Below are 25,771 nucleotides of genomic sequence, written 5' to 3'. Positions count from 1 at the left end.
GTCTAGTTATTATATTTTTCAACACCAAAATTTCTGTTTGGTTCTTCTTAGTATTTTCTATCTCTTTGTTGATATTCCCATTTTATTTGTGCATTGTTTTCTTGAGCTCTTTAAGTATCTTTATGATGGTTATTTTAATTTTATGCCAAGTAATTCATATACCTCCATTTCTTTAAGAGAAGTTTCTGGAGATTGATTTTGCTCTTTTATTTAGGCCATGTTTCCCTGTTTCTTCATGTGTCTTACTACTTTGTGGTGGAGTTGGCACATTTGAAATAACATCTACATCTTCTAGTCTTTATGGACTGACTTTGTATAGTAGCAGACCTTACTAATCAGCCTGATTAGAGATTCCAGGGGACTCTAACCTTTTTGATGGAGGGAATTTAACTTCACTGGAAAAGGGATGTATTAGTGTGCAGTAGTAGAGAGAAGATTTCTGAAATCAAGTGTGTATGTGTGTGTGTGTGTGCGTATACATATATATATAATCAGACTCTCAATTAGTTTCCACATTTTCAGTGTTATCTCTTCTTATACTTCTTTGTTTAGTATGAGCCCTTGCCTTAGTTCAGACCCTCTTTGGGATTCTACTGAACAGTCCTTTACTGCAGTTGGAAATCAAGATTTAGAGTGCTTGAATGATCCTCCCATGACCATGCAGACAGTAAAAAATAGAGCTTTATGTACAGCCAATCTGAGACTTAGGAACCTATAGTTTTAAATAAATTGCATTAATGTATATCCATTACTGCATCTAAGGTTCCTTTGTTTCCCTTTTGCTGTAGCATTTCCTTTTGCTACCATGGAGGTCACTTCACTGTAGCTGCCCATAGTAGCTAGCTAATGCTTCCATATCCCAATCTCTTAAAACCCTTGTCACCAGCTTTCTCACTGGAACCGTTTACCCTCTTAGAGGCTCAGCCCCAAATAAGCCCAGCTAAGGAATCTTCTGACCTTCCTTAGTGAGAGAAGGAAGCATGCTTATTTGTATTGCCCAAGTAGAGTTCTTGCAATAATAGACACACTTGAAGCATGAATGAATGGTGTAAAGAACAGCAGACCAAATTCCTGATGTCGAAGACACAAGAGAGACTGTTGCTTAGGCAGAGGGATTTGCCACGTAGAAACAGTATGATATGTTTTATAGAAAGGATGTTAGTAATGATAATTAGATTCTACAGTTTATTTTTTAAAAGATTTTATTTATTTATTCATGAGAGAAACAGAGAGAGAGAGAGAGAGAGAGAGAGAGAGAGAGGCAGAGACATAGGCAGAGAGAAAAGCAGGTTCCATGCAGGAAGCCTGATGTGGGACTCGATCTCCAGACCAGGGATCACGCCCTGAGCCAAAGGCAGACACTCACCACTGATCCTACCCAGGCATTCCAGATTCTACAGTTTAATGCCACTAAAACAGCAGTTCAAATAACTTTTAAGTTATGCAGTATAATGGGTTAATCTGGGAGCCCAACCACCATTTTTATAAACTACTTCTATAAGAAAATACTTTCTGAAAGACAAATAGTCTGTGAATGAATTTTTGGAAACAAAGAATTTGTAAATTGAAGTTAACATCTAAGACCATTAATCTGTTGATAATCTCTTTGCTTGTGTATTCTTCCGATTTATTTTTAAAGTTAAAGAACCATGAACTCAACAACTGCTTTCTATTACATAATAATACCACTATGGCCAATGCTTGCATTTTCTTTTTGCTTTTATGCCCATCCAGCATTCATTATGTTACCTTCCATGTAGGAGGTACTCAAAAAGCTTTTGTTTGTTTGTTTATTTATTTATTTATTTATTTATTTATTTATTTATTTATTTTAATAACACTCTCACTCATCACAAAGAATAGTATATTCTAAGATACCAAGGGTTCTTTCTTCAACCTGATTAGCAATATAATAAATGACCTTCAGAGTATAAATGAACAACTTCTGTTGATATGGTTCTATAATATTAATAAAATAAGTAAATTATAATAATAGATTTGGATGTTTATAATATTTTCCATAACTAGGAGAAAATTGTCATGCTAAAGGATAGAAGCATCCTAATTTCAAAGGCCCCAGAAGCCTTGTGATCTAACCCACACTTTTAAGAATTTCCTCTCACTGGGAGACAGGTCTTATTAGAGAAAATACTATAAAGTAGTCTAATGTCTTGACAATATATCTATCCTGCTTTCTGGGAAAACTGTGTCTTGGAGTTTAGGATGATGTAACTACTTTTCTCTCAGACAATGGAAAGTTATAACTGGGGAAGAGAACTCATCACACATTTATTTTGAGTACAGTGACAAAAAGATACTTACTTAACAAAAGACACTATTTTGCCTTTTCAGGTGTAACTGTGTAGAACCACATAATCCTAGCAATGATACATTAAAGGAATGGAAGGAGTCCAATATTTCTGCCTCTGACATAATTTGGGAGAACCTAACTGTATCGGTAAGTGAAATATTAAAAAGTAAGTCCTATCTTGATCTTCCTACTGTAGGGGCTCTTGTTGACATTTTGAATGAATTATTGCCACTAAGGCAATAATATTTTGAATGGTTAATTATTATAAAAGTAATAGTTTTGTCCTAATTATACTTTCATTTTCAGGTTTTCATTAGCAAACTGGGGTTTTCTTTCATTATTAAGTTTTACTAATAGTTAGTAGACCTGAATTACTCTAACAGCAGTCATAATATGATTAAATTCACTGAAGGCACATTGAGTAAGAGTGGTGTTGACCTAAAAGAAACCATATGGCAGAACTAAGTGGGTCTTCTGTGTAAGGAACCCAGAATGTGGGACGCCTGGGTGACCCAGTGGTTGAGTGTCTGCCTTTGGGTCTAGGAGTGATCCTGGAGTCCAGGGATCGAGTCCCACATCAGGTTCCCTGCACGGAGCCTGCTTCTCCCTCTGCCTATGTCTCTGCCTCTCTCTCTCTCTCTCTCTCTCTCTGTGTCTCTCATGAATGAATAAATAAAATCTTAAAAAAAAAAAAAAGGAATCCAGAATGCTTTTACTTCACTCTGTAATACTGCTCCAGCTGTTTGGAATATGCTGAGGTGGAGATGTTTGTTAATATTTTAGTGTAAATCTTGAAGTCTTTAGGAAGAACAAAAGTCACTAAGCAAAATTGTGGCACCTTCCTCAGGAAGAGCTTTCTTACATTTTCTTCTTATCTCCCACTCCAGAAAAGGAATGGCAAAGATTTTTTCACCTATCAAGGTTAAATCTTATACCTTTTAAAAACTTTTGGCTTCCTCTGTTTTGTGATTTCTTTTTTCACCCTCTTCATAGCTGCATTTCTCCATTCTTCCTAGTCTCATAATGTTTGTGCACCTCTTTTTCCATCCATATTGTCATCCTTCCTGTCAATCTAATCTCATAATTGGAGCAATTGAATGTCTACTTTTAGTAAGTATTAGAATCTTAATTATTCTTATTACAAACATTACAATCCAATGCTCCTGCCACGTTACTTACCTGTATAAGCTCAAGTCCCATTATAACCATCAACATACCACTATATAAATTCTAGTTCAAGTTCATTTTATGAAACACATGTTTTTTTTTTAGCAAGTGAGCCAGTTAGTGGAACATACAGATCTTTTTCTACAAATATCACAAAGAGCATTTTATCTATTGCTTATTTTCTCATTTTTCCCCATTAACTGTTTTCTTTCAGAATCAAAATAAAATTATTTACCTTCAGTTTAAAATTCTATCTTGACCTATATTTTATGATCTTTTTCCTTATCCTCATCATTTTCTCTAGAATAGACTTTCACTTGTTCTTGTTTTCTTCTGTTATAATTTTTATTCTATTCTATTTGTTCCTAGAAAAATAACATTACCAGACTGTTTCCCTTCAGAGAGCCATTGAAATGGACCAATAAAAGAAATGTTGAGCAAGAAAGAATGCTACAGTTATTGAGAATTTAGGCATGGGATCATGGTTGATCTATTCTGTAGTGTATCTTCCATTTATATTTCCTTTGTGTAAACTATAAAGATAATGTGTCTAACGAGTCCCTTGCTTGTGTACCTCATCTTGGTGTCCCCTTCAATGCAGAAACCCAATAATCCCATCTTTAGATTATTTAATATGATAATTTAGTCTATGTGTCATGTACTGCCTTACTAATTTACTGTTAAATAATAATATTTATTTTATGTAATGGCAAATCCTGAATAATAAACTTCTAAGAGACTCATAGCACAATTGATCTAGCTAGTCATGAAGTAATTTTAGATGTTAAAAGTTTTAAGGTCAAGTAGAGTACAGTAAAAAATATATTTTGCAATCAAAGCAAATCTTGCACTGTGTTTTGTTGTTTTTTTCTTTACGTTCTGTAGTAGGTGTTAACATTCTGGCAGAAATTTTCATATTATTTTTCATTAGTTAAAAGCAGTTTTTGCAATGGATAATTGCTAGTCTTGACCAGAAATAGCCTTTATCACCAAAGGGAATGCTACATAATGAAAAGATCTTTTAATTTTTAAGTCAATGAAGACCATTACGTTTTTTTGTTTTAATAATTATGCTGAAGTTTCTTCAGCATAATCATCAGTATCACCAAAGGCATTTTATTAATAAAACATTGTGCTAATGGCTATTATAACTGGTTTTATAAAAATGGTGATATAACACTTATTTACATATTATTCATTTGAAAAGTTCTTTTGAATTGTTACGTATTTCATGAATTGTAATTTACACCTTGCTAACTCAGCAAGGGTAAAGAAATTTAGCTTTCTTTGATTCTCCCACACTGCTATGTGCATAGTAAGTATTCAATAAAAATTTAATGATTGTTTTGAAAAATAAATTCATGTCACAAATTTACTATTTAATGCGGGTGTTTTGTTTTTGTTCATTTTATTTTCCAGCTTTATTGAGGTATGTTTGACAAATAAAAATTGTATCTATTTGAGATTGAACAACATGATGTTGATTACCACAAGTAAGCTAGGTAACATACCCATCACCCTTTTCCTTTTTTTCCTTCTTCTTCTTCTTCTTCTTCTTCTTCTTCTTCTTCTTCTTCTTCTTCTTCTTCTTCTTCTTTCTTCTTTTCTTCTTCTTCTTCCTTCTTCCTTCTTCCTTCTTCTTCATGAGAACCATTAAGATCTATTGTCCTAGCAAACTTTCAACTATATAACACAATATTATTAATCATAGTCATCATGTTACATATTAGATCTTCAAAGGTTATTCATCTCACATAACTGAAGCTTTGGACCCTTTGACCAATATTTCCCCATTTTTCCTTCTTCATCCCCACCAATCCTCGGTAAAACTACTCTACTCTTTGCTTCTATGAGGTTGACTTCTTAGATTCCACATATAAGTAAAATCATGAAGTATTTGTCTTACCATGTCTTTCTCATTTCACTTAGCATAATGTCCTTCAAGTTCACTCATGTTTTTTTGCAAATGACAGGATTTCCTTCTTTTTTTAAGGGTAAATGATATTCCATTGTATATTTATACCACATTTTCTTAATCTTTTCATCCATCAACAGACATATAGGTTATTTTCACATTTTGGCTATTGTGAGTAATGCTCAACTCAGTTCTTTTATGGCAAGCTAGAATATATGTTTCTTTTATGTAAGTATATATTTATATAAATAAATAAATATATTTATCAGTATCTCAAAATCAGTCATTACAAGGAATTCCTAGGCAAGGTTTAAAATATTCACATGCAATTTACTAGCAATTATCTCCGTGCTAGAATTACATATTTAGCTTGTACATATATGAGGGGGAAATACTAATGCCAACTTTAATTTCTTTTTTTTTTTTTAATTTCTTATTCTCATTAACAAGATAAATATATTTTCTTATCAAACTAAATTTGTACAAACTTATAAAATTGTTGAAACTTAGAATGTGTTTGAAGAATAATTGGTAGAAATGAGTTTGTCAACAATCATTAAATTTTTGTAAGTGAAACCATATGTTAGATTCAAAAAAGAGAACAGGATTTATATTTGGTTTTCACTCCTAAATCTCAGGACTGGCTCATGTGTATGTGTGTGTGTCTGTGTGTGTGTTAGGGGTATAAACCAGAAAATAAATGTAGAGTTTTGTAGGTCACAGTTTTTCTTTTTAAATAACATATTACCCACCCCTCCCCCAGGAAGGAAAAAAAATCTTTTCAAAATTGCTTTGAATTAAAGTAACAAGGCAAGTTATTGGCAATTTATTATAGGTTATACAACTGTTCAATGATTCTTTAAGTGGCATCTATATTCTTAAGAATTGAGAACAAGGCCCAGCCAAGTCCATGGAATATTTAGAAGACTTTCATATCCGTACAAAAGACTGAAGATGGCTACAGATCTATGGATACTGTGTTTGCAATGGAGCTTCTGGTCCTCTTTGTGTTTAGCTTTTCTGCTTTTACCATTATTTTGCTTAATAATTGCTGTAGAAGCATGTCTGGACAGGGGCAAGAGAAAAGACTAAAAACATAGGGATTCACTTTTGATACTTTATGTTTTTAAGAGTTTTGTGATAAGGAAAATTAAAGCCATAATTATAGCTGGGAGACTGCAGTCTGTTTGGCCTTTTAATTAACCAAGCTACTGTATTCTGTGTTAGCTTAATATGGATAACTGGAATTCAACTTTAGCCAGCAAGGAAGATATTTGGGGCTAGATTAGAAAAGGGGACAATTCTTTTATATAATTTTAAGGTAAGCTAACAGCATTTTTCAATAATCCTAGCCTTAGGGGTAGCTGCCCCAAATAGATTTCACTAGTTGTTGGTTTGTTTTTGAATAAAAATATGGCTATGATCTATTCTAAAATCTTTCAAGGGTATTTACTTTCTGCTATACAAGGAGTCCAGGGTCTGAGGCTTTGTTCATCATGCTGATCAATCCATCAGTTCATATTTTCCTCTAAGATCTCTCTGTACCCATGGCACAATTCAATTTCTGGTTTGGTCCAGAATATGTCAAGTGCTACTCACTGGACCACTTAAATCATTATTTTCTCTGTTTTGAAAAAAAAGTAATACTTTGGTAATCTAATCTCTAGTATAAAATAAGAGAAACTAAAATGAGTTTAGAAGAATTTTTTATTTCATTTCAAAATATTTATATTTAAAGTGCTCAGTTTTTCTTGGAGAAAAGAAATTTTTTTGACTTTGCTGCCACCTCATGGCTAAGGTAGTAATTAGAATGATCCTTCAGGGGCTTATAAAAATATATACCAGGAAAAAACAAAAATGAGAAGTCCTAGTAAATATGAGCTTTGCCTTGCTCATGTAGTAACTTTCTCTTTTGTTTTGTAATATAAATTTGAGCTCCATCTTGGACTCCCAATTTTATTCTCGTGGGAATATACCATGGTTTCCTTGTTGCCTTTCTCATTCTCTTGGTAGCTTTTGGGTTAGATAATTCTACAAAATCACTGTTCTTTAATGCGCAATAATATTTCCACCATAATATTGCCTATGGTGAGGCTGCAGCAAATTACTTAACTTCCCTATGTTTCTGTTCCCTCAGACATGAAATAGAAATAACGACATCTCCCTATTTCATAGGGCTAATGTGGAAATTAGTTAAGATGGTATATTTAACTAGGGGTGTAGTGTTGACCCTAGTAACCATTCACTATCAAGTATGTCATATTTTTAATAAATCTAGTGGATATTAGGTTAGATATACATTGATTGGTAGATCAATTAGTTTTATAGATTTAGACTTAATTTGGAAAAAGCAAAGATTTTAAAAGTGGTTCATGTTCAATTTTATAGTAATATAAATCTCTGATATTGCTCACTACCAATCCAAATAGAACTCATAAAGCTCACTCTGATGTCTATTAAATCATTGAGAACCATAGATGAAGGACTTCAGCATCTCAACTATATTGTCCTTCAGATGTTAGTTTTCTGAAAGAAATGTGTCCTTTTCTTTCTTACTAGCTCCGTTTGTTTTACTTCCTCTGGCAGGAATGCAAATCACTGCATGGAGAATATGTTGGACGAGCTTGTGGCCACGATCACCCATATGTACCAGATGTTCTATTTTGGTCCGTGATCCTGTTCTTTTCCACAGTTACTCTGTCAGCTACCCTGAAGCAGTTCAAGACTAGCCGCTATTTTCCAACCAAGGTACTTAGACTAGAATTTTCCTGATCAAAACATAAACCAACATAAAATGTGTTATAGAGTCATATGTGTTTTAAGACCATTCAAAGGCTTTTTTGTGTGCGAAGGAGCTACCATATTAAGGGTGAGGGATGATGAGGGAGATGAAGAGAAAGCATTTTATGATTCAGGTGCTAGGACTGCACATGCTTTTATGCTAACTTCAGATCCCAAAGATAAACTCCCACTTCCCCACTTATGCTTTTGGAAATCAGAAGCACACACTGCATTCCTGATTGTCACTTTCTTGCCCAGTGAACGGTGGGAACGATTCCAGCCTGACAGATACCTCATAGGAGCTACTGTTACATCCTCTAATTGGGAAAGCCCCTGCAAGACTCATTGGAACACTGTTCTCTTTTTCGTTTTTAAAGTGTCAGTCCCTCCCCCTAGCCCACCACGTTTGCATCTGCATATTTGGAGAGGAAAGTAAACAGAGAAACAGCTTAGTTCAATATTTAACACTGCAAAGTAACACCTATAATGTCTGACTCAGCCAAAAAGAAAAAAAGAAAAAGAAAAAAAAAGAAAAGAAACAAGAAAACATGCTTTTTTAGGGATGAACTAAAGATTTTGATCAAAATTCTACTCTAAGACAATGTTTTAAGATCTGTTTCTTCCAGAGGAAACTTCTGATTTGTCACCTCTTCCTTCCGTAAGGTGGAAAATTAATTCCTTTCCCCTCAAAGCTCAATTTGATTAATAAAATCTTTTTTTTTTGGTAAGTTGAAACACTAATCTCCCGCATTTTGTGTGGGTGTATGTGTCATAAAGTCATCCTAATAGAAGCTATATCTTGTTGATGACTGTAATAAGGATTTTTTTTTCTTGAAGATGGCTTTATAAATGAAAAATGGCTTTAAAGGGACACCTGGGTGGCTCAGTTGGTTAAATGTCTGCCTTCAGTTCAGGTGCTGGGATCGAGCCCCACATTGGGCTCCCTGCTCTGATGGGAGCCTGCTTCTCCCTCTCCCTCTGCCTGCCACTCCCTCTGCTTGTGCTTTCTCTCTTTCTCTCTCTCTGTGTCAAATAAATAAATAAAATCTTAAAAAAAAAAAGAAGAAAGAAAGAAGGCTTTAAAAACTGGCATACGCTTATCTTGATAAACACCAAAGAATATTGGGAATTGTTGAATGACTATATTGAACACCTAAAGCTAATATAACACTCTGTTTATTATGCTGGAATTAAAATTCTTTAAAAAGGAAAAATATCTGGCTTATACAGACTAACTTTTAAAATTCCCCACTCTGTTGTATACATTCCCTGCTGCCATACTTAACATCCCAGATAGACTAACCAAAATATTATACTTCTCCAATATAAATAGATTCTTTTATTGTGCTTTAGGTTTATCATATTAAAATGTTACCTGTGGGAGAAGGAATCCTAAAATTCAGCCAGATTCTGGCCATGTAACCTTATTCTGTGTTTTAAATATTCACACACTTGAGCTCATAATAAAGTCATGTTTTAAATACTTAAAAAGAGCACAATCATCATTGTAGTTCTTACATAATACCTCATTCTAAAAAGATAAGGTGCATATCCATCTTAACAGAATACATAAATATATACTCAGTTTCTGACAGAGATAATGGAAATATTATAGTATGTTTAAAATATATTATGATCATAAACTGATTATATCATAAAGTGATTATAAATTGTGATTCTGGATTGTTATTGAGTGTTCCTTACTATTTAAAGTTCTTTAAGTGACAAGCATTTTCATTATTTTTAGGTTCGATCCATAGTGAGTGACTTTGCTGTTTTTCTTACAATTCTGTGTATGGTTTTAATTGACTATGCCATTGGGATCCCATCTCCAAAACTACAAGTACCAAGTGTTTTCAAGGTGAAGTTATCATAGCATTTACAATCTATTTCTCTATAGGTCTAATCTTCATTTAGATGATGACTATGATCCTAGTACTTGAGGTTTTCATGAAAATATAAGAAGATAGATTAATAGAGAAAAAAAACAGAAATGGAATCTAGAGGCCGCTTGAAAAAATTTCTGTCAATTCTTCCAGTAGGAATATCCATATACAACACTTCTGAAAGATAAGAAAGCATTTGGAAACTAAAGGAAAATGCATTATCTTGATGCAAAACTGGACCGTGAACTGGGCTTAGAAAACACAAAATTAGGTCTGGAATAGAATTCTGACCATGTTGCTAAGTCAGTATGTAACGTTGGGCTAGTTACTTAACCTCTTTGAGGTTCAGTTTTCTGACCCATCAAACATGGCTGGGAGATCCTCAAAGAAACAAAATTAATTTCTCTGGGCCTCATCTCAGGCACCAGCAATGTTTAGAACCATTTCCGGAGCTCCTGATACAACCGAGTGTCTTTTTGTCATTTTCACATAATGGCTTGTGCACACATCTAAAATAAAAGTTAATGTGCTATTTATAAATGTAAATAAATTTGCCAATTTTAAGTAGTTAATATTATTTATTTACTATAGGTACTGATTAAGAACATAGATTTTTGAGTCAGTCTGCCAGAGTTTAAATTCTGTCTCCACCACTACCTTTGAGGCCTTGGGCAATTTACTGGACCCCTCTATGCCTCAGTTTTATTATCTGTACTTTCTTTAGAGTGCTGTGAAGAAAAAAATGAGCTAAAACACTTAAAGTACTTAGACTGGTACCTTACATCTTACAAATGCTTTGCAAATACGACTATTATTATTGGGTATATCTCACTTAGCATATCAACTTATAATTAGGGCTTTCCTGGCAACATCTATAAGACTTAATTTGATTAAGTATTCATTAATCCAGTTACTAACTATATGCATCGTTTTATTTCTCACAGCCTACCAGAGATGATCGTGGCTGGTTTGTTACACCTTTAGGTCCAAATCCATGGTGGACAGTAATAGCTGCTATTATTCCAGCTCTGCTTTGTACTATTCTTATTTTTATGGACCAACAGATTACAGCTGTCATCATCAACAGAAAAGAACATAAGCTAAAGGTATATTTTAACATCCATTTTAATGTAAATCATTGTGCCTTAATGACATCGATGGATGTTATTATTCTTTGCCTGTACTCTGTAGTCGTTTGTACAGTGAAATATTAAGAGCGTTTTTAAGGTTGCAATTTTTATTGTCTATATTCATGATGCCTTGTCTTACAATGAGTTTAAAATTAATTAATTTTTAATTTTTTGATTAATGTATTTAAAGCACTTGGCTGAGCCTAAACTCTAAAACCTTACTTCCAGGACTTAAAATAATACACTCTGCTGAGGTTGTTACTTTCTTTACCATGTTTAACATATTTTCATAAAATAATAGTCCATACTGGTGAAGGGCAGCCTTACCAAGTTGTCTTGTAAATGTGATTCCTCTGCTTCTCTCTTTTTTTTTTTAATTTTTAAAATTTATTTTGTTTTTTTTTTTTACTTCTCTTTTTGATCCTAAGTATGCCTATTAGATTGCATTCATTATTGAAATAAATTACATCTTCAGGTATTTCTCATTTGGTTTAGTTATTCCTCTGTCCACAATGCCTATGACAACAAAACCCAGCCATAAATGTTATAGTTTGTAAGTGATATCCTTGTTGAGTTTTATTGCAGATTTCAGTGACTTTTTTATAAGCTAAGAGAATGAATATGGATATATCTTATTTATTATATTCTGACCCTGCCTTTTTGCAGCTGTGAATAATGAAAGTTGTTCATGGGTGTGCAATATTTCTGAGATATTCAATGTGGTCACTATCTCTTATAGGAATATGTTAAATGAAATCCACAATATCAATAAATGGTCAAAAATAATCCAAATCAATCCTTATAAAAGCAGAACATGCCCAAGTAATCAAATTGCTTTGTTCTGGTATCATGGGATAATGCCCAGCTATCTTCATATACTCTTTAAACTCTATGAAGAGGCTCGTGGTCAGAGCAACAGAAATCATGCTTTATAGGACTTATAAGTATGTTTGTTAGAAGGATTAAACAATCTCTGAAAAAAAATAAAAAAATAAAGAATCTCTGATTGAACCATTATTTGTAAGAAATCTTACACGATTGTAATAAATCTTACTAAAAAGGAATTTTGTGTATATATTGGAGAGAATGTGTATCTATTTGAAAACAAAGAGCATTCTCCATTCTCTTTGTAGAAAGTAACTCAAGTGCTCAAAACTTTTTTTTTTTTGAATTTTTTTTATTGGAGTTCAATTTGCCAACATATAGCATAACACCCAGTGCTTCATCCCGCTACATGCCCCCCTCATTGCCCATGACCCAGTCACCCCAACCCCCCGCCCACTTCCCCTTCCACTACCCCTTGTTCATTTCCCAGAGTTAGGTGTCTCTCATGTCAAAACTTTTTCTGAAAGGAGTTTGTTCAATTCACTTTTCGGTTTTGTCAAGTAAAATTCCCAATTATGTGGAATTTAAAAAACAAAGCAAATGAGCAAAGGGGAAGAGAGAAAGAGAGAGAAAGAGAGGAGAGAGAGAGAGAGAGAAATCAAGAAACATACTCTTAATTGTAGAGAACAATTGATGGTTACCAGAGGGGAGGTAGATGGGGGTGAGGGGATGGGGGAAATAGGTCATGAGCACTGAGTGTTGTGGAAGTGTGGAATTACTATATCATACACCTGAAAGTAATGTGACACTGTATGTTAACCAGAAATTTAAATAGAAATTTTTTAAAGTAGGTAATTTTACAAAAATATCTCAAAAAGTCTTAGGAACTAGACAAGTTGGTGTGCTAGTACATGGCCAACAACCAGTTCTCTGCATTTAAAAGAGAGAGACACTGATTTATAATGTTTGCAGATTTCTATGGTATGAATACTCCCACCATGGCCCATTTCAAGTTACCAATATGACATCAGTTGGCAGGAAAATTTTTTGAAAATTAAAATTGGTTCTCATAAGCCTCTATGAGCTGGATCCAAAATACTGCTGAACTACTCCATTTAATGTTGGAAACTTTGAGTGATACACAGCCCTTAAAACAACCAATTCAGATTTCCAAGCTTAATAGTCTACTTATTTAATAACAATTATTTAAAAATATTATTTGCTTGTAAGATATTAGTCATCAGTAAAAGCAAATACTACCACAACTTAATTATGAAAGTTCTATAGTTCATTAAATAGATCTGTAAAACATGTGTATGTATTTTAGGTTGAGTATTGTTAGTCTGCTCCTTCTCTAACAAGTAGGAAAATATTTTCCCAGACAGCAATTTATTTTTTAAAACTGAAAACACCTCTTTATTTCTCATAAAGCAATATATGATTTTGGTTTAAAAACTAGGCAATATAAAAAGTTAAAAGACAAAAGCAAAAAACACTATCATTCTATTTCCTAGAGATTACATTGTTAACATTTTGATATATAACCAAATATGTTTTCATACTATGTATGTTACTATATTATTTTTCAAGTAAGAGCATTATGATGGTAGTCATTCATTGCCAACCATATAAATCTGCATTATCATTTTTAATGGCATTATCATTTTTATTATATAATGATATGTAATATATCATTATATGACATGTTTCAGAATGAGCTAAAAGGCTCCTATTTTAGGAAGGAAGGAAGCCATATAATTATTGTTTACCTTTCAAAGGAAGTTAGATTTTTTTGTTTTTGTTTTTAGCCTTTATAATTAGGCAGAAACCCCATTGATTTCACTGAAAAATTATTCTTTGTAAAGACTATCAGCTAAACTGATATAGACATTATATTTTTTCCTACATATTAATGGAGTGAAACTGAAACAAAATGCAAAAGTCAGTGAAGATTTGCTGAGAGTGATATAACCTTGTTAGCCATTTTGTATCCTTGTTCTTTCCAGGTCTCTCAACCTTATAACTCACATAGCACCTGCTCCTTGGTCTTCATGAGCCTCTGGTAGGCCCTTGACATCCACAGCCTTTCCAAAGCTCTAAATCAACAAATAAACTATATTTCTTCCTTTACATACCATGCAGAATAGCTAAAAAACCATAAAACATTCTTTAAGAAGTCTTTTCAAGTACTTGCATTTGTAGAATTAAATGTAGCATTAAAGCCTTTTATATTTTTGTCACTGAAATAAACTTGAGGCTGTATTACTAAAATATATTACATGATTTGCAATTAATTTTTTATTGTACAAGTAAATGACTATGCAACCAAAAGATTTATATTTTATCCCTTAATGATTAGCTGGATCTAGTAAACAATAGAGCAAGTGATTTAATCATAAGTTCTGCTATATTGCCATGAGTAGAAATAAAATTTTTTAAAGATTTATTTATTTGAGAGAGTGAGCACATAGGGGAGGGCAGAGGGAGAGGAAGAGAGAGTCCTAAACAGAGTCCCCACTGAGCCCAACTAGAGCTTGCAAAGCAGGGCCTTGGCCCTGAGATCACGTCCTGAGCCAAAATCAAGAGTCAGACACTTAACCAATTGCACCACCCAGGCACCCCAAGAATTAATCTCTTCTTGGTCACTGTAAATCTGAACGTGCCATCCTTCTCCTTAGATGTGGATGTTTGCAAAACAAAATTCTTCCAGTGAAGACATATTTTATCTATACTGAGCACTTTTTTTTTTTTTTTTTTGCCTATAACCATTGTCCTCTGTAAGCTTCAGTATAGTGTGGTCTGCTGCTGCTGGTTTTCCTGCTAACAACAACAAAAGCTCACCTTCTCAGAACATTCTTGACTCAGAGTTAACGGTTTGTTCCTTAGCCGCTCTCCCCACCTGTTGCCTCACAAATATCTGCACAGTCTCCTGGCTTTGACTTGAATCACATTGTCAGGAAAAGATAACACGTTTCTTGAGTATATCCCCAGATCACAAGTTAACCACATTTTCAGCTTTTACTTACTTTTCTTTATCACTTGAAAACCCATTTTGCCTTGGTTGGATCATGCCCTGAAATAGTGTAATGAATCATGTTTTCTAGTTTCTGTATCAAGCACCTGGTTGACCCCATCTATCTCATATATCTAAGTCAGCTTGGAATTCATCATTTTGATGTCTCCCAAACTTATATTTGCACCTTTTCTTCATTTCCATTACCAAAGCGGTAGTTGTTTCTTATAGAGCATTTTTTAATGCCATTAAAAATGTTTTTATCATTTTGAGAGTATTACTACATACACAGTAAAGCTGTGTTGAACTAAAGAAGTTGGCCCAACTCATTAAGTGACTTGCTCCTCCCTCAGAATGAAAAAGCCCAAATTAGCAAAATTCCAATTCACTGCACCTCATGATCTTTTGGGCCATTCAAGAGTGATAGAAGTTGCAAATGTAAACATTTGAGAAAGCAAATTATCAACTATATTATACATGGGTATAGATCCATACTCTCTCTAGCACTTTTTGTTTTATACCTAGAAAAGTGGGATAGGCATAGGTTAGCTGAGTCCCTTTGAAAAGCATTAGAAATAACTGCTTTTAAAAAAAAGCACATTCTATAAAAGTAGAAAGAGATACTATCTTACAGAAAAGAAAGTTTCTGTTAAGATACAACTGTGGGCTTTTCTACATGTTTCTGTAGACAGTTCAGGCTTCTTTTGACATCATTTTTAATAAACAGCAATACAATCTCAGATCACTTGAGTAAATGAATGCATTTGCAACATTCATTTGGCACCATATTCTCTTGATGATTATGGCATTTGATATGTTCTTTTTTGCCCTCTTTGTCAGCCTGGTTCTTCATGTCAATCTATAGTCTTTTATGTGGTTAACTTGACAGATGCAGGAAATTGCTGCCAAGCTTTGAAATGAATTTTTTCAGCAGTGGCATCTGGGTATCAGATGGTCCTCTTGGCTGGCCTCTTGTCTTGCTGCATGTTGGTTTTAGTGGGGTCTGGTGTAGCATCACCTGTTGCTATGCTCCCTTTTCCTCCCATATGTCCATTTCCTGTGATTCATGGATGAAAGTGAGAATAAAAGCTCTGATTCTGTCTTTATTTCAGAAAAAAATCTACAGAAATATGTTAGAAGGTACAGAGTTCTCTCTCTGACAAAGGGATACTTCCCTTTGGCTGTCATGCCTATCAGCTAATAATTTGGGTACAAAGACCAAGTTTTAAGATATTTAATGAAAGGCAAGAAGGATGATGATGATTAATTAGTGGAAGTGCCAGAACTGCTTTATTTCCTTTGATTCACATTAAATTAAGAAGCTCCCATTGCTGCATAACATAATCAGGGGGAAATTGTAATTTTGTTTTTATTAGATCCTTATATTTTACAAAGCTAGCTTTATAAATTTAAAAATGAAATTATTCACTTGGAAGCCATTATGTTGTCTGCTTCCTGCAATCCAGAATCCCACTGTTCGTATTTGTATTGTATTTTTAAAAGACTAGGTAAGAGCTATAGGAAATCACTACCATGAAGAAGGCCTTCCTTAAATTATTAAGCAAAGGTGAACATGGACACTGGGCAAGTCTGGAGTGTGCTAAAAGCACAAGCCAGACTCTCACAGCTCCTGTCCTCTGCCCTTCTCTGATGTTTATCTCATGGCTGCTAACACCTCTTCCATTCTTTCTTAGCATAATTTTGCAGAACAGGCCAGAGGGGCACCATTCACATCGTACTCCCTCAGAGGCAGAGGCTTGAGTAGTTAGGTCCCTTGCCATTCTCTACCTTTCTCACTCCAGGGTCCCTAAGACAAAACACTGCTCTAACTGGTTAAGACATGCTCCTTTAAAGGGACAAAATTTGAGTTCTTTTGGATGCAGCTTCATCTTCCAAACTGTTCATTCAAAAGGACTAGAAGACTATAGTGTGGCCCTGGTGAAGCTTCTTCCTATGCTGTTTTGGTTAAGTTGGCACCAGAGTGTTTCTCTTCTTGGTCTTTGTACCCAGATTATTAGCTGATAGGCATGACAGCCAAAGAGAAGTATCACTTTGTCAGCTCTCAGTAATAAAAATCTTTGCTGAGTTACTTGGAAAAAAATTTCTAGAGTCATATTCGTGAGGGAACTTGAATTTAGGTGTTCTGGTGAACTAGAACATTGCTCTGATGAAAGCCAACCCAAGGAAGGACACTACTGAATTGGTGACAACAGGAGGAAAATGTACTTTTGTGGATATCTGTCATGTTCTCCTCACTGTTGTCTTCTGGACTTTTATAATTTGGCAGGGGTAAGCAGAAATGAAAGGAAGTACAACTGACTTTAAGAGTATTTTTCTTTCTTTTTTTTTAAAGACTTTTTCTTAATAAAATAATTAACAACACAAAATAGCAGAAAAGAAACACTGTCAAATATGTTACAAACACTCAGTATGTTTCACACTCTAGGCTCTATGAGCTTTTATATTAACTGGAAACTGCTTGCAGTTGGGTAAAACTGCCTGTAAAAAAAAAAAAAAAATCAAAAGTAATCCTCTAGAAGAATTGGTAATTTCTGCTTATATTCATAATAACAAATTTAATGGCTAAATTTATTTTAAATTTTACTTTTTAAACCAGATTCTGAAAGATGTTTTAATGATGCATATTTACCTCTAAGAAAGCCAATCTGTACCTTATTGACTGCTTATTGTGTGCCAATGATTGTCTTAAAAACTATAAAATACTGAGAAATTATATGACATGTGGACCTGTCCTTAAGAAACATAAGACTTTTATTGAAGAGCCTTGAAACAAATGAGTATCAATACTGTTCAATTGCCAGAGTCTAATGGTCTGTAACATTTACTGAGTGCTTCATATATCAGACATTGTTCTGAATAATTTTCAAGATTAAATAATTTAATTCTCACAACAGCCCAATGAGGTTCCCCCTGTTATCACCGTCATCTTTTTTTAGATGGGAAACAGAGGCACAAAAGGTTAAATGATTTGTCCAAGGTCATTGGTTGAGGCAGCATTTGATCCCAGGCCACCTATCTCCAGAACCTAAACCCTTAACCACTGTGTTACACTACCTTTCATAAAATTAGTCCTTAAGAGTTGGGATGTAAAATAGGCCAGGCCGATTGCTACCTCTGAGGCTTTACACTGCCGATCTCCTATGGGGGGGTAAAGGGAGAGGGAATCACTGGTGCCCCTCAGTGTCTTTCTTTGGCAGCCCTCAGCTACTCATCTGCTCGCAGAGAGCAATCTCACTTTCCTACATCTCCACCCCACACACACCCTCCCCACCCTGGTCTCCCCCGTGCTGCCCCCCCCACCCCCTGTTTTTTCTCAATTATGTTTCCTGCCTGGTCCTAGAAAGCACTGAAGTTTGCAATACCTGGAGGTCAGTGATAGAGGAGTAGGATCGCAGAGAGGGAGAAAACACAAATCTAATTTTAGGGAGAGGCCAAATTTTTCTAATGTTAAACTGAAACAAATGAGAACAAGATAGACAGCAAGAGCTGGATTAAGATAAAAATAGGTGTGTATAAAGAAGCTTAGATTCCATGATACTATTTTTCCCAGTAAGACATTGAAACACCCACCCATTGAGACAAAAGAGGACAATTGGAAATGCAGTGTTCAAGAAGACTTTCTCTTTAGGAGATCTGATATGAAAGGCTTCTTAAATATTGTCAGGAAGTGGTTTCTATTCACATTCAGGCCATCTGATGCTGTTGCGGAGACAGTCCTTACTCTGTTTTCTCTTTGTTTTCTACGTGATGCCTGGTATATGGTGTTGGGTGATTTTTTGTATGAATTAATAATGAATGAGTAGATATATGAATTGTGAGTTACCTTGCCTATTTAAGGAAACTAAGAGAAGTGACTGTATTTAATAATGACTTTAATTATCCAACAGAAATAGAATGGAAACTAATGTAATATTAGCCCAGACATACATTAAATCTATTAAAGTAGGTTGAAGTCACTGTAATCATAATTGTAATAGGAACATCTGCAACTTTTCTTTAAGTGGACTATATATTTTCAGACTGTTACTTTTTTATCTTTAATTTATTTTGCATTTTAGAATCAGTTGTCTAAGACTCAAGATAGTATCTCTTTTCTATTCTTACTGTTCCATGGTGGTGGTGTCATTTGTCTCTATACTAAATTCAGTTCCTATGAGAATCCTCTTTTCTTTCTTTTAACAGAAAGGTTGTGGGTACCATCTGGATCTATTGATGGTGGCTGTCATGCTTGGGGTGTGCTCCATCATGGGCCTGCCGTGGTTTGTGGCTGCTACTGTCCTGTCCATCACTCATGTCAACAGCTTAAAACTGGAATCAGAATGTTCAGCTCCAGGAGAACAGCCCAAGTTTCTTGGCATTCGGGAGCAAAGGGTTACTGGGCTTATGATTTTTATTCTTATGGGTTCGTCAGTCTTTATGACCAGTATTCTGAAGGTAATGAAAGCTGCCTTTATGAAGTTGAGAGAGGAAACAATATATTTATTATTGTTTAAGAAATTCCATTTGAATCTAAGCCATCAATTTGCAAATATTTTACGGCATGTGACAAAAGCGATGAATTTCTTTACCATGTTTATAAAACTTAACGGGGGAAGTTATGGGCTCTATTTTGGAATCCTTAAAGACAGAAAAAATTTAGCCAGGGAAAGTAAAATTTGATGTATTAATTATTACCATAATTTTGAAATAGTTACCAAGTTATAGGGAAAAGTGATTCATTACTTCTAACTGATTTGTGACCTGAATTCACTGCAGGCCTACGTGAAATAAAGTCTCTATTTTCTTGTCCGATGAATTTGCAGTTAACATTACTCAGGATAAGATAGAGGTGCAGAGATGAGGCACGTAATGGTCATGGGGCCACATATGCAGTTTTGTATAGTACATGTTCCATGAAATGTTCCATGTCCTGCATGGACATCATCACCATTGTATATATTTATTTTCTTTGCATTTAAAATAATTGAATCCATGTTGAAGAGCATTAAAGAGTAATTATTTTGTCATAGAATTTTGGCATATGTTACCAAGGTATGTCATTTGTATTTTAAATTATAACTCATTTTAGTTGACTATAATTTGGAAGTTCTAATGGAATGATTTAATCATTTATACAAGTTTACTTATATTTAATCATTTATGCAAGGACATTTGCAATAATTAATTTCTATGTTATATAAGTAATTATAGAACTACAATTATGCTGAATTCTTCCAATAAAATGAGGAAAACTGAGCAGTCCACATGTTTGCAAATATCTGGAATACTGTCAGAACATCTAGCTGTTAGTTCCATTCTTCACCTTTAATCTAAATATCTTACCATTGTGAAACAAAATTCAAATTTCCTTAAAGTACATAATAATAGCTGATATTTATTGTTTATTATGTATTTTATATTTTATATGTACTTTATAGGTTTTGACTTATTAAATATTTGTAACAACCTTATTATTACCATCCCTTTTTAGGTACACATGGGGAAACTAAGACACAGAGAGCTTAAGTAACTAGCTTACGGTTATGCGGCTAAAAAGTGCTAGACCTGGGATTTGAACCCAGGACTTCTGGCTCTGCCCTATATTGCTTCTAAAATATTTATTTTTCTGGGTTTCTCTTTGGTAAGTGAAAAATCGCATGACGAGTTATTTAAAAATAACTTGTATCTTTTCTCCAATTGTCCTTTTACAGTTCATTCCCATGCCAGTGCTATATGGAGTGTTTCTTTATATGGGTGCTTCATCCCTAAAGGGAATTCAGGTAAATTGCTTACAGTAAACCACGCACATCTGTGATGACTTATCTTAAGTCTATTGGTGCTAAATCATGTGATAGCTAAGGAAAAGACATCATCTGAGGAGCAGCTTTCAGACCACAGTTAAATTTCTTCCAACTGGTTCATAATTTTAAGGTACTTTTGTTTACCATAAGTTATATTAAAACTGTATAAGGTTTAGACTTTAGAACCCTCTTAAAAAACAGTTAATAGCAGTATATTTCAAAATATATCCAAATGCTTTTAATCTTTGATACTGTAGTCATGTATACGGAGCAAAAAGAAGAACTGTACAAAGATGTTCATTGTAACACATACTATCAAAATATTGGAAATAACCCAATTATCCATCAGCAGTAAAATAATTAAGTGGTCCATGTTACAGTCACTTAAGATTGGTAATTATGACGGCCATAAAACATGGTAAAAATGCTTATGGCTTAATGCAGAGCAAAAAAGTCAGAACCTACCATAAAGGTTTTTAAAGCTGTGAATGTGAATGGACCAAGAAGGAAAGTAGAGAAATAAAAACAATGTATTAGGGTAGTGAGATCCTGGGTAATTTTTTTCCTTTTATGTTTGTTTTTCTATTATTATACAATTAACTTTATAGAAGTCTTTTTAAAAATTAAACTAAAAATAAGGTATAGGGTGAGGCAATTTCAAAATATAAAGGAAAACTTATTATCTGTTTAAGAAAGTATTGGTTAAGTAAATATAGTTGTATTCATTTTCTATTAAGAAATTACATACCATTTCATAACAAATTACAATTAACTTAATGGCTTTAAACAACAAACGTTCATTATCTCACAGTCTGTGGGGACCATGAATTTGAGAGCAGATTAGCTAGATGATTCTGGCTCAAGATGGCTCATGTGGTTGCTGTCAGGATGTGGACAAGGGCTGAAGGCTTGAAGAGGACTGGAGGACCTTTGTCCAAAAAGACTTATCACACAGTTGTAGAAAAAAGCATCGGTTCCTCTGTGGCTATTGGAAGGATGCCTCAGTTTTTTGCCACACTTTAGTGCCCTCATGACCTGGAAGCTAACTTCCATCGGAGTGAGCAATGTGAGAGAGAGTAAGGGTGAAGTCACTGTGCCTTTTGACTTAGTCTCAAAAGTTACACATGATCACTTCCATTTATTTCTATTTGTTAGAGGTGAATCATTATGCCCAGCTTGCACATATGGAGGGAAATTAGACTTCATTTCTTGTAAAGAACAGTATTGAGGAATTTGTGGACATATTTTAAGATGACCACGATTGTATTCTAAATCTTTGCAGAGGCTGTTGGTGAATTGTTCATGCTCATGATACTATAGTGATTTGAATAGTATTTCCCCCAAACTCCTGTCCACCTGAAATCTCAGGATGTGACACTATTTGGAAATATAGACTCTTGAAGATGGACTAGTTATGGATCTCTCAAGATGAGCTCAGAGACATGGAGAAGAAAGCCACATAAAGACCAAGGCAGATTTCTACTTAAATTTGCCTTTGAAATATCTTGTCTTATAACTGAACATTATTGATCTACAATATTTACACTTTCTTGAAAGGAGACTAATTTTGAGGGTTATTTATTGTAAAGTAGAGTTTACTTTTTGTTGACCAAAAGGAAAACATAAATTACTGCTTTTTCTATGGCACAGCTAGTCTCATTGCCATTCAGAGACATGAAAGAAAAGTCACCTGGCTATTAGGAATTTGTCAAATTAATACACATTAAGTGGGGGCACAGGGTGCTGGATGGCAAGCTGTAGTTCAAGGATAGACGACAAGAGAAATTGAAATGGATAATTTTTTACTCACAAGTCCTGGAGGAAGTACCTGGCACACCTTAAGGAGCCGTATGCAGAAGTCAAGGCAGAGCACAGACAGAAAGAATCAAGACCTGGGCCATGTGCCTTTATTACGATCTGTGCGTGGAGTACTTTGGGGTTCCTGGTGTATGGCTGATTGATCAACTCAAATAAAAAGAGCAGGGATTTGGTAAGCCCCATGCGGGTCTTATCTAAGGAGCACAGAATGGGAAGGCCCTGGGAGTTAGGGGAGACTGTTGATCGCAAGGACATTTGGGGGAGTTGTCTTAGGGACTTGTATTTACTTGTGACCCTGCTGGCTATTATCTAGGACAAGTGCCTACATGAGGAGCTAGTGTTGATCCAGGTGACCACAGGCTGCTTAGCCAAACAAAATGAATGCCGAGGCAGCAAAATCATGGGGTAGTTTAGGTAAACTCTTGACACTAGAGGACATGCAGCACAGGAACTCTCTTCCGGAATGAACAAGCAAGCAGTTTCTCACTTTGGGAGAAGACAAAGCACCTCAGCTTTAGGAAAGTACTAGATGTCAGAACTGAAGCAAAATTTCAATATGAAGTCATTGAAAGCTCATTGGACACCCAAAATAGATACTATGACTGCTCTTCTGATGCAGAGTAAAATTTACTTGGGAGAGGGAAATGGTTGAGAAGTGTGTTATGCATTTAAATTTTACTCTAATTAGATGTAATTTGTTCATTTATAATTTCATGAAAAGTATGAAAATGTATGAAAACTGTATTTTGAAAGAATTGGTTTGGTAAGGCAGATAGAGAAGAGTACTGAAGAGGTTTTGTTTATTTGTTTTACTGTTTTTTTTGCCTTTGGCAAAAGTTCCACGAGTACTAATTTCATCTGTAAGTGAAAAGTATTTATTATTAGGCCCCAGGCTCACATAAATACAGCAGCAGAAGTTTAAGAAACAAAGTAAAATCATTTTGATAGGTTGCAACAGATTTTTCCCCCTAATTCCACTCACATGATTTTATACCCATGAGGTTTAGAACTAAACAAGAATGTCAAGTTTTGGAATTATTTGGGGTGTGAATCTCTCAAATGAAAATTGAGGAAAACATTATTAACGTCCCATGAGAAAAGTATAATGAGCATTAAATAGCACAAATGAAACGGTAAGCTGGGTCTCACACTGAGATACCAGGTTAGTGAAAATTGAAGTGAACCTCGAACTCGGGAAGTTGAAATTCCTATTTGGGATTTTGTGGCCAACTGGGTGGGGGAACGGAATATTGATATTAGGAAAAGGTGAAAGTTAAGTGTAAAACTCAGGATATATATATCCTGATTATCATTACTTGAGTAGTAATATGCATGTGCTGAGTGCCAACAATCGAAGGGGCATGTTAATTAGTTGCCCTATATGTTGAAGGAGCCTATATGCTACCTGACTGTTTGGCAATATTATGAAACATATTATCTAGGCTTCTCACTGTGCAACATGGCAGAAAAAACAGATCACAGTGTTCTTATGAATGCTGTTTCTGTACTCAGATATATAACCACATCTATATTCATTCCAACACTTCAGGAATCCAAAGTAAAGCAAATGTGCCATTTAGACAATAACAATTGAAGCACCCACACACTGAAGTACACTTATGCAATAACAGCTTCACAAATGGAGAAATGGTGGCTGGGAAAAACGAGTTCTATAGAAACTGAAACATTCAGTTATAAGCCAGAGGATTTTACTTTATTTCTCCCCTATTCCCACCTCCACCAATCACCAAATTTTGTTTGTTTAATGACATGTAATTTACAGAGATATTTAGGAGATAAGAATAAGAAGACCTAATGAAATATTTGGAGACAATATGGAGAAGGATGAACCAAGAAAAAGAAAGTCAGCACTTGGTACTTGCCTAGAAGGTTTTTGATAAATGATTTTGGAAGGCATTAATGAATATAAATAAATACATGAACAGTAGATGAACTAAGCTACGTATGATTCTGGTTTAGATGACTGAGGGAAGAAAGGAGGTCAGGCAGGCTGTGTCATAAGTCAAGGAACACAGAAGGAAAGATGGATATGCTGAGTTTGAGATTCCTATTACACACACATAACACACACACAGACAAGTTTTGGTTTAAAAAAAGGATGTTCAACTCTAACATTTAACACTATGGATATTTGCCCCTCAGCATATTAGAGTAATTTTGAAATATTTGATGAGAATTGCCTACAATTTTTTTCATAAGTTAGCCAAGAAATAAAATCAAATATCATTCTTTTGAAGATGCATAATAGATATAGGACTAGGTATGGAATAGAACTGACAGTGATTGAAACCATCATTTTCTAAATAATCACTTCTTATTGGAAGCATTGGAAACTATAAAAAAATCGGCCTGAGAAAAATTCAACAAAATGGTCTACATAAAAGTAACATACAGCCTAATTTGTTAGTGAGTGAAATGTGATCGAAACTTTAAGCTTCTTGTGAGAATTTAATCTATAAAATTTGAATTGAGAAAATCTGCTTTGGTAGATAAAAATCAAAATCAAAAGCGGAACATTATATAGTCCAAAAATAATTGTACTGTCTTCGTGGTAAAATTTAAACAGAAATAACTGTTCCAGATGAAAATAATTTTAATAAAACGCAATTTATAAATTGTAACTAGTTCGACAGTGCACTAGAAGAAATTGAACAAGAAATCAAATTAACAAAATTAGCTCTGGAAAATACTGCCGATAAACAGTAATTCATCTAGGTTAAATCTTTGTGGCCAAGCTGTTTGTGTTTGTAAAGAGAGACTCAAAGCCTTGTTGGGGGTCACTGTGGCGAGGCCAAAACAGCAGAGTCAACACATCCCACTCAGCAGCAGGATGTGGGTGGAGAGCTCTGGAGAGAGAGAGAGGGGGGAAGTAGAGACCTAGGTCTGGGAGTCGCTAACAAGCATGTGAAAGCTGAAGCCATGGTAGGGATGAGGTCTTTCAGGAAAGAAGAGGACGGAGAATGGACCATGGTGCTCAGTGTGCAAATAAGAGGAAGAGCTTCGTAAATGTGATAATAAGAAAGAGGATGAGGATTATGTTTTGTCCCTCAAAGGCTACATTCTCCCAGGTAGCAATGTTTAACATTGGCTTTAATATTTTTAA

The 25,771-nt window shown here is 34.6% G+C and overlaps 1 protein-coding gene across 7 annotated transcripts in view; it reads left to right on the top strand.

The window, feature by feature from the left end:
- SLC4A10 (solute carrier family 4 member 10) overlaps positions 1-25,771 on the top strand; it is a 284,739-nt gene that overhangs the window by 239,268 nt on the left and 19,700 nt on the right. For all 7 annotated transcript variants that reach the window (XM_077883538.1, XM_077883542.1, XM_077883537.1 and 4 more), the window contains 6 exons: positions 2,353-2,458; positions 7,980-8,141; positions 9,922-10,035; positions 11,005-11,166; positions 19,232-19,483; positions 20,740-20,808. In XM_077883538.1, the coding sequence (XP_077739664.1) occupies positions 2,353-2,458; positions 7,980-8,141; positions 9,922-10,035; positions 11,005-11,166; positions 19,232-19,483; positions 20,740-20,808 (865 nt within the window). The remainder of the gene's footprint in view (positions 1-2,352; positions 2,459-7,979; positions 8,142-9,921; positions 10,036-11,004; positions 11,167-19,231; positions 19,484-20,739; positions 20,809-25,771) is intronic.

The sequence above is a fragment of the Canis aureus genome, chromosome 34, assembly GCF_053574225.1.
Source record: "Canis aureus isolate CA01 chromosome 34, VMU_Caureus_v.1.0, whole genome shotgun sequence".
Classification (NCBI taxonomy): domain Eukaryota; kingdom Metazoa; phylum Chordata; class Mammalia; order Carnivora; family Canidae; genus Canis; species Canis aureus.
The sequence above is the reverse complement of the archived record's forward strand: the minus strand, read 5'-3'. Positions and strand labels throughout refer to the sequence as shown.